Source organism: Loxodonta africana, chromosome 22 (assembly GCF_030014295.1).
Source record: "Loxodonta africana isolate mLoxAfr1 chromosome 22, mLoxAfr1.hap2, whole genome shotgun sequence".
In the NCBI taxonomy this organism is placed as follows: domain Eukaryota; kingdom Metazoa; phylum Chordata; class Mammalia; order Proboscidea; family Elephantidae; genus Loxodonta; species Loxodonta africana.
Window position 1 is genome coordinate 251,685 of NC_087363.1, and position 10,306 is coordinate 261,990.

The 10,306-nt window shown below is 36.1% G+C and overlaps 1 protein-coding gene across 1 annotated transcript; it reads right to left on the minus strand.

Moving 5' to 3' along the window:
- Nucleotides 1-4,808: 4,808 nt before the first annotated feature.
- Nucleotides 4,809-7,637, minus strand: LOC100671343 (olfactory receptor 5F1). Its single transcript, XM_003423128.3, has one exon. The coding sequence runs from the start codon at nt 6,391-6,393 to the stop codon at nt 5,449-5,451; it is 945 nt and encodes a 314-aa protein (XP_003423176.2). The 5' UTR covers nt 6,394-7,637; the 3' UTR covers nt 4,809-5,448.
- Between the last annotated feature and the right edge of the window lie 2,669 nt (nt 7,638-10,306).

Below are 10,306 nucleotides of genomic sequence, written 5' to 3' on the forward strand. Positions count from 1 at the left end.
TCTAACAACATTAAGAGAGGCCATTCCAGGCCTAGTAAACCAGACTATCCAGTGTTAATGGTTGAACATATTCCTCCTGAATCTGATATATATTGGACTTTAAAACCAACTTTCTTTACTTACACCCTGTTCCCATACTCACTTTAGTCATCTTTGAGCCTCAGTCATCAGGAAAATATGCATGTCATGGGATAAACAGAGTCTGTTGCAGGTGGAGCATTTAAGGGTATAGAGACTAATAGAAAAAGTTGACCGGTGGTAGAAATGGAAGGATGAATGTGATTGTAGGTTGTATGAACACCTTTAGCAGTTACAAAAGCACTGTTAAAGATCATTTATGGCTTTTAACCATTTCTCTCCAAAGGAGTATATAAAGGAAATTTAAAAAGTCATTAATGACATAATTATAGAATAGCCTGAAACACGTTTACTTTTGAGTTTTTAAGTAGACAAAACACACACACATACACCAAACATTTTTTTTTTTTCCCCGTCAAGCAATTCATAAAAAGTGATAGATTCTGGATCCTAGATAATTTGTGAAGTAGCATTTATAAAGATGTTGTATCATGCTTAATGGTTAATTAAGCCAAATATACTTAGATGTTAATTAATGCAGATTTTCTTTAAAAAAATTTTTTTAAAAGTGCAGCTCTCAAAATTAAATAGCAAAATGCAAAAAAAGAAAAAAAAAAGTAAGATAACATTGTTACTAGTGCTGTTATTTTATTCCTTACTCCATTCACAAGCCCAAGGATGCAACATCAGAAAAAAAAAAATTGAACCCAGACCAGGAATGGATTCAGTTAAACAATCAACATCCCTGATATGAAAAATGCTGATTGCTGAGAGAGGATACAGATGACAGAATTAAGATGACATCTTTGATAAGAAAAGTAAAATTGGGAAATATATGTATCACAGAGCATTTGTGAAATGTGTCCTGGCACAACCTTTGGAGAAAGTCTGCTCTTAGTGGTTCAGACATTGGTAACAAGGCGTGTTAATTAAAATCAAAGCAAAACCAAATCCATTGCCATCGAGTGGATTCCGACTCACAGCGACCCTATGGAACAGAGTACCACTGCCCCATAGAATTTCCAAGGAGTGCCTGGTGGACTCAAACTGCCGACCTGTTGGTTAGCAACTACAGCTCTTAACCACTGCACCACCCATGTTTACAGAAGCATGTTAGTGTCTTTAAAATCCCATGTGTTTTTTCACGTCAAATTTATTATTTAGGGCTAGGAAAATCAATATTAAATAGATACTTCTTATGAGTCTTATATGAAGCTACCAGCCTATGCCTAAGGGAAAATCTAATATGTATTATTGTTGTTGGAAAAAAATGAAAATTAAAAAACAGAAAATCACTAGCAATGGTCCATTTAAAAAATAGGAACTTGTTTGTCGCTCTTTTTCTGATCTTTGATGATGTTTTCAGAGTCCACGGTGAGCTAGAAAATTACTATTGGGGAATAAAACTATGCCATTTTTAATATCTGTATCAGAAACCCTGGTGACATAGTGGTTTAGTGCTAAGGCTGCTAACCAAATGGACGGTAGTTCGAATCCACCAGGTGCTCCTTGGAAGCTCTATGGGGCAGTTTTACTCTGTCCTCTAGGGTCACTATGAGTCGGAATTGACTCACAGCACTGGGTTTGGTTTTTTGGTTTATTTCTGTATCATTTGTTCCTTAATTTTTTTTTTCCTCAGGTAATGCTCAGCAGATCTAGATCTCAAATGATTCTGATACGCCGTCATCTTCTGTAACACATGATTTGGGCATAATGATTTTATGATTTGTGAAATGAAACTAAATTTTCTTTTACTTTTCTCATACTACTTGTATAAGCATTCTGTTTCCCAGGAAAATAAACCTTCTATTCCAATACTCCCTCTGAATTTGCCCCCTTTTTTTTTTTTTAACCTTACTGCTTCTCCTATAATTGTATTAATAAATTTTGACATTTCTCAACAGAAACTCAGTTAATAAATTGCATTTTATTTATTTTCTTTTATTTGTTCATTTAACAACACATGCAGTTAAAAATGTGGGTACAAATTCTGAGGTCGAGGGCTTGTAGCCTGATTCAGAAACTCAGAGGAACTTTTGAGATAAATCTTAACCATGTCTATCATTTTCTTCAAAAATCTTCAATTTCTGTCGACGATGTTCATCATTTTCTCCTTTTTTTTCAGAATATATATTTTTATTATACTTTAGATGAAGGTTTACAGAACAAACTAGTTTCTCATTAAACAGTTAGGACACATATTTTTTATGACATTGGCTAACAACACCACAAGATGTTAACACTCCCCGTCTTGAACTTGGGTTCCCTATTACCAGCTTTCCTGTTCCCTCCTGACTTCTAGTCCTTGCCCCGGGGCTGGTGTGCCCCTTTAGTCTCATTTTGTTTTGTGAGGTTCTCTAAGCTTTGGCTGAGGGGTGAACTTTGGGAGTGACTTCATTACTGAGCTAAAATGGTGTCCGGGGCCATATTTTGGGGGTTTCTCCAGTCTCTGTCAGACCAGTAAGTCTGGTCTTTTTTTATGAGTTACAACTTTGTTCTACATTTTTCTCCAGCTCAGTCCAGAGCCCTCCATTGTGACCCCTGTCAGAACAGTCAGTGGTGGTCGCTGGGCACCATCTAGTTGTGCTGGATTCATTTTGGCAGAGGCCATGGTAGTCGCAGTCCATTAGTCCTTTGGACTAATCTTTCCCTTGTATTTTTAGTTTTCTTCATTCTCCCTTGCTCGCAGACTTTTAAGACCCCAGACACTGAGTACCAAAGTAGAATGTAGAACATTTTCTTTATAAACTATGTTATGCCAATGAGCTAGATGTTCCCCAAGGCCATGGTCCCCATAGCCATCAGCCCAGCAATTTGATCCTTCTGGGAGTTAGTATGTGTCTAGGGAGCTTCCATGATCTTGCCTTGTACAAGTTGTGCTGGCTTCCCCAGTATTGCATATTGTCTTACCCTTCACCAAAGTTATTACTTATCTACTGTCTATTTAGTGTTTTTTCATCCCCACATCTTCCCCTTCCTCGTAACCATCAAAGATTGTTTCTTTTTTGTGTGTAAACATTTTCATGAGTTTTTACAGTAGTGGTCTCGTACAATATTTGTCCTTTTGTCATTGACTTATTTCACTCAGCATAATGCCCTCCAGATTCATCCATGTTAGGAGATGCTTTGCAGATTCATCATTGTTCTTTATTGTTTCGTAATACTACATTGTGTGTAGGTACAATAGTTTGTTTACCCATTCATCTAATAATGGCATCTAGTTTGTTTCCATCTTTTTGCTATTTTGAACAATGTTGCAATGAACATGAGTGTGCATCTGTCTATTCCTGTGACAACTCTTATTTTTCTAGGATACATTCTTAGAAGTGGAATTGCTGGATCACATGGTATTTCAGTTTCTAACTTTCTAAGGAAGCACCATACACTTTTCCAAAATGGTTTATCGTTTTGCATGCCCACCAACAGTGCATAAGAGTTCTGATCTCCCTGTAGCCTCTCCAACATTTGCTATTTCCTATTTTTTTGTTTCATGCTAGTAATACTGGGGTGAGATGGTATCTCACTGTGGTTTTCATTTGCATTTCTCTAATGGTTAGCGATCATGAGCATTTCCTCATGTGTCTGTTGGCCACCTGAATGTCTTCTTTGGTGAAGTGTCTGTTCATTTCTTTTGCCCATTTTTTAATTGGATTATTTGTCTTTCTGTTGTAGAGGTGTTGGATTTTCCTGTAGATTTTAGACATTAGACCTTTGTCTGCTTCGTAGTAGCCATTTTTTTTTTCTCAGTCTGTAGATTCTCTTTTTACTCTTTTGGTGAAGTCTTTTGATGAGCATAGATCAAAACAAAATGTGTCTAAAGCCCTAAGTATCGAAATAACTACATTTCATCTTTAAATTGTTCCTATTCCTAAATGTTACATCAGAAGGAACATAATATTAGTGTCTTAGTCATCTAGTGCTGCGATAACAGGAATATCCAAGTGGATGTCTTTAATAAAAGGAAGTTTATTTCCTCACAGTAAAATAGGCTAAAAGCCCAAATTCAGGGTGTCGGCTCCAGGGGAAGGCTTTCTGTCTCGGTTGGCCTTCTCATCAATCTTCCCCCTGACTAGGGACTTCTTTGCAGAGGGATCTTAAGCCCAAAGGATCCTGGCACTGCTTTCTTGGTGGTATGAGTTTTGCCTCTCTGCTCACTTCCCTTTCTTTTTTTTCTTTTGTAAGATAAAAGGTGGTGCAGGCCACGCCCCAGGGAAACTCGGTTTATATTGGATCAGGGATGCGACCTGGGTAAGGGTGTTACAAGCCTACCCTAATCCTCTTTAACGTAAAATTACAGTCACAAAATAGAGGAGAACCACACAATACTGGAAATCATGGCCTAACCAAGTTGACACATATTTTGGGGGGAAACAATTCAATACACAAAAATTACTATTTGTTTGTGCAATATTTTAATCACATATTTGATTCCCTTTATGCATGCCTACCTTCATATTAATAATGCTTAGCATTACTATTGAGATTAATTTCAAGTTTTTTTGATAATTGAGGGAAGAATTCTATGAAAAGAAAAATTAAAAGCCAGTTCTAAAGAATGAGGGTCATAGCCATCCACTGAATATTTATCTATGTCCTTTGGAACTCTGCCCCACTGAACTCTTTGTAGTACTTGGGTGCCTTTGCGTGTGATTTTGTGTATGTTTGAATCCAGGAGAGAGAAAGGGAGAAAAAGTCTTAGAATTTTTTGAGGAGAAAGGTAAGATGGAAAGAGTACTGTAATTCATGAATTTAATCAGTCAGCAGTTTTCTTGATGGCATATTTTTATACAAACTCATACGTATTCTTTAATTAATGTGCATGTAAACATAGGTGGGAAAAGAGAAATAAATGTTTGGAAGTTTCACATTTTAATAAAACTATAGCTCTGAAATTTGATTTAAGCAACTCTCTCCATAAGGAATATCAATAAATCAAAAAAGAAAATCCATTATAATATAAAAGCATTTTTTAAATATATGACATAAAGAAAACAATTATTTTAAAAGTGGTGAAAATAAATACATAAGAGAAACAATGAATGAATAGTCCAGAATATCCTACATGGTAGGTTTTATAACATTGTGACTTTTATTTCTAAACATTTAATCCCTTAATTTCCATGGCCAAGATTTCATTATGAATAAACTGTATTGGTAAGGACCCAGTGAAGTTATACAATGATTATAAGATGAAGATCCTGTAGTCCCGTGCTGGTGTTTTAATCTATATTATCCATGATTGGATATAGATACTTGAGTATTTACAGAATGTATTTACTTTGAAAATACTTTAATGAACACCAGTATGCTTGAACTAGGCTTTGAAGGTTAATTAAATACTCCACTTATTTTGGAAAATTACCCACACAATCACATAAAGGAAGGGATTCTTTTCCTGGTAATCACATTCCATGAAGCCTTCTTTACTTCCTTATTCCTTAGGCTGTAGATCAGAGGGTTCAGCATGGGGATAACCACTGTGTAGAACACGGAAGCCACTTCGTCCTGACTCAGGGAGTAGCTAGAACTGGGTCTCAAATAAGTATAGATGGAGGTTGCATAGAACCGAATTACAGCAGTCAAGTGGGATGCACAAGATGAGAATGCTTTGCCCCTCCCCTCCCCTGAATGCATACGAAAGATGGGGAAGAGAATGTAGGAGTAGGACATAAGGATGACCAGCAGAGCACCGACCATATTCACACCAGCAAAAGTGGAAAAGATGCTTTCATTCAGGTGTGTGTCAGAACAAGAGAGCTTTAAAAGAGGGGGGCTGTCACAGAAGAAGTGATGGATGATATTGGAACCACACAATGGTAAGCTGCTTACATAACTTGTGTTAACCATGGAGTTCAGCAATCCTGCTGTAAAGGCCCCAGCTGCCATTTTAAGGCAGACTGTCCTGGACATGATTAAGGAGTAAAGGAGTGGGTTACATATGGCCACATAGCGGTCATAGGCCATTAACCCAAAGAGGATGCATTCAGTTTTTGCCAGGGCAATAAAGAAATACATCTGCAGGAAGCAGCCAGCAAAGGAGATGGTTTTCTTCTCAGACAATAGATCTACCAGCATCTTTGGGGTGATGGTGGATGAGTAGCAAACATCCACAAAGGACAAGTTAGCCAGGAAGAAATACATAGGTGTGTGAAGTTGAGGGTCCACCCTGATTAGCAGGATCATCCCCATATTCCCCAGGACTGTGAGTGTGTAAATCACAACAAAGAGCAAAAAGAGGGTGATCTGTAGCTCCAGGGTGTCTGCTAATCCCAGCAAGATGAACTCAGTCAGTGAGGTATGGTTTTTTCCAGTCATTTGTTACAAATATGTTTTGTTTAAACTTTGGATCAAGTGTAAATATTTCCCTCTCCAAAACTTTACAGGAAGAAGTTGAAATGTCAATGAGGATGTTTATAAATGGAAAAAAATAAATAAAAACCTAGGATAACATAGAATAGTAAATGAAATGACTGAAGAAAGAGGAAAATTAGAGTACTACTGGAAAATATATTTTGTTTTAACAAGCGATTGTATTGAAGCTGGGTTGGAGAGCTTTTAAATCACTTACCTAAGTCCACAGACTCCAGTTCAGCTTCTGCAAATATAACGTTGGCTGTTCCCTTCTTTGTATGCCAGCCCAGAATCAAAAGTAAAGGATAGAAATATTCTTGCTGAAGTCTCTCAGATTCTCTGTACAATTATGTGGATTTATCTCAAGCATATTATTTTCTCTCCCTTAAAATCACTCTGCACAGCCATCTCTACAAAATGCATACATACATTACTGTCGGAGATAGCTTTTGTGAAACGTAACCCTAAGTAGGAAAAATTTTGGCAATTACAGCTAAGCAATACTTTGACAACGATTATAAACTTAAGAATTTTATAATTTTCTAACGTGAACGAAATGGTTGTTCTTGTTACAAGAACGGCACACATATCAAATTAATGCCATTTAATAGCAGATACGGTATTTCTCCACCCCAGTGCCTAACAGTACTAAATCCTTAGAATGTCCTTCCCAGAGAGTATCTTACCTGTGTAGTCTATCATTTTCTTTAATATTAGGGTTTCTCATTTGGGGGTGCTGTGAGTTGGAGTTGACTCGATGGCAATGGGTTCATTTGGGAGTTAAAAAAATTAAAATAAAAATTTCATCTTTTTAAAAATGTGGTGTAAAGTTGAATTACCTGTTTATTAAATCTGAGATAACGTCTGAGCTAATATATGTTGAGGTACTTTTACTTAGTTTTCCTTCAAGAGGATTGGGGAACTATGGGGATTAGATATAGGTATTAATTGTGTAGTCAATTCTCTAAAGACAGGAAGTTCAGTCTCAAAAGAAAAAAATATGACACTAAATGCATACGCATATATTTCAAAGCTGATGGCTTCTGACATGTGGAGCTGGCATCATAATGCGGTTTCTGCTCTCCGTGTTATTTTAAAGGCCTTCACCAAAGTCAGAGTAAAGAATTTTTAATTGACTATTTACATTGCTTCTCTCTTGGTATTTTTAGCTTATTCCAAAGGAATACATAGAACACTACCAAATTTGGTCTTTCTCTTCATCCATGTGTATCTGAGTGAATTTAACCTACAATTCAGCTCCAAGTGAAGTTAATGAAAAACTGCCTAGTATTCTAGAAATACTCTTGCCAGACCAAATAAGAAAATAGAAAACCAAAACAAGTTTCCTTTTATGAGTCCAACTTTTTTTTTTCTTGGTTATTTGGAATTACTGTCTGTTACTATCAGTCTATAATGGGTGTCTAGAACAGCATTTCTGGACTAAATTTACAGGTGAAAAAAGATGAAATAAATCTCATTGAGTGTCCATACTCAGGGGGAACCTATTTGCATAAAGAACTCAAAGTGAATCAAATACTGTACTAAACTTCTTCAGATTAAATTCCCGATTAATCCTCTCCACTAGTCCTTGGGTTTGACATTATTATTATTTCCATATTTCTGATGAGGAAAGCAAGGGTTTAATCTGTTAAATGACTTCACAGTAGACACACTGCCAAGAAGTAGAGGGATTGACTGGAATACAATCTTGAATATAGAGAATTAATTAATTCTTAACCAGTTCCATTTCAACTCAGCCTTAGTCACATGACATTTTTGGAAATATTCCATTATTCTTTTAGCATCAGGTGATGTCCCCTTTTTCATTCCTGATGACTTGATGTTCTTTTTCTTTCTTGGATGGTGTGCCTAGTAGTTTAAAAATTTAATTAACATTTTCAAAGGAACTGCTTTTGGTTTGATTGTTTTACTGTATTGTACTCTATTATTAATTTCATTGATTTCTGCTCTTGGGTTTTTGTTTTTGTTTTTTTTTTTCCTTTTCCTCTGCTTTGGGAAGCTCAAATTATTGATTTAAATTTCTTTTTGATTTCTAATTTAACTTTTTCTAAATACAGCTTTAACTATGTGCTCACAAGTCAGGTGTATTGTGTTTAAATATATATCTTATCTAATAAATCAGAAAACTCCTAATATCTATTTCTCTAAAGTTATACTTTACATGTTATTATTATTATTAATGAAATTGTCTTAAGAAAATTTTAGCAACTTGTTTTTTCCATAAGTATATCATAAGGTCCATCTTAACTGGTGTGATGTATTGTTCCTTTTTTTTTTACCTATGTTTGTACAATTTTTGATTTGAGCGTAAGGACCTATCTTAATATTCATGCTCCTTAATATTCATGCGATTGTGCTTTCTTTCTCCACCTCCCAGCTTTTCTGATGAAAATTGGGTGGGAAAGTCAGATCAAGCCAGTCCCACAAACCTAGCTCTAATGCCTGTAAGTAAGTATGTCCTGGGTTCATGTGAGAAAATGTTTCAGTCTTGAGATGAGTCTTTCAATCGGGTTTCCCTTCACTGTGTATTTTCGAACATTATTTTCCTAAGACATTTACTCAAGAATTATTAAACTCTGTAAAGCAAATTTCTACTGACTATTACATTTTGTTGTTATGAGTAGGAATCAACTCAAAGGCCAAATTTATTTATTTTTTTAAATACAGTTTGTGTCTATTTCTTATTAAATTATTTTTGAATGGTTGAAAGTCTTATTTAATAAAGTAAATCAAAAGTACTTTAAAAAGTATTCACATTGTCTTTGGTATACTCACAAACTAAACTCCTAAGATTTTATATGTGGCATCCCATATGATAACCTTAATTCCATATGTTACCCATCATGGCAGAAATATTCAAAGGATACACAAGAAGGGAAGATTTGCATTACTTTCTCCCTGATTTATGAAGAGGGTCAAGAAAATTAAGATTCAGAATTACCTTCCTGATAAATTATTGTTTGTGTTCATTTTTTCCTGTATGTTCTATCCAAAAGTCACCCTGTTCCTTCAAGAGCTGGTTAAGAAGACCTTCCATTTTTCTGAAAAACAATGGTCAGTTTACAGTATATAAGAAACATGCCATTTGTTGACGTAAGACTGATATCCTCTCTTTATACAAGTATATTCTAGTCTGACCATCTAATATGAAGCCTTGTGTATTTATCTCATTCATATCTGTCACATAGTCCATAAACAGGCAATCTCAATTGCTATTCAATATTTATTCAATTATTAAGGCCACATGTTTTTAAACCTTAAAACTGTTAATAAAGTCTTTATTGCTGTTAGGTGCCTCTGAGAAGGGTCCAACTCAGAGTGACCCAGTGTATAACAGAATGAAACATGGCCTGGTCCTTTGCCACCTGCACAATGGTTGCTATGTTTGAGCCTGTTGTTTCAGCCAGTGTGTCAATCCAACCTTCTTAGGCCGTGTTCTCTAGAGAAGCAAAACCAGTAAAGTGTAGGAATATATATAGAGAGATTTATATTAAGGAAATGGCTCGTTTGGTTGTAGAGGATGGAACTTCCTAAGTCTGAGAGACAGATTAAGGCTTCTCCTAATTCACATAGCCACAGGAGCTAGCGAGCCCAAGATTGGCAGGTCAGAGAGCAGGGCTCTTGCTCACAGGCTACAAAGAAAAGACTGCAGGTAAGCTGCTGGCTCAAGTCCCAAGAACCAGAGATCAATCAGGAGCCAGCTGCAGGATACAGAGTGAGCAAAAGCCCTGAGCCTTGCCAGAATGTCCACCTATATTAGATATAGGTCACATGCCCAGTGAAACTCCCTTTCAACTAATTGGCTACTCACAGAAAATCCCATCATGGACGTGATCATATTATATCAGATTTGATC

What these genes read in the sequence shown, in the direction of transcription:
- LOC100671343 (XM_003423128.3), bottom strand. Translation starts at nt 6,393, where the DNA reads ATGACTGGAAAAAACCATACCTCACTGACTGAGTTCATCTTGCTGGGA.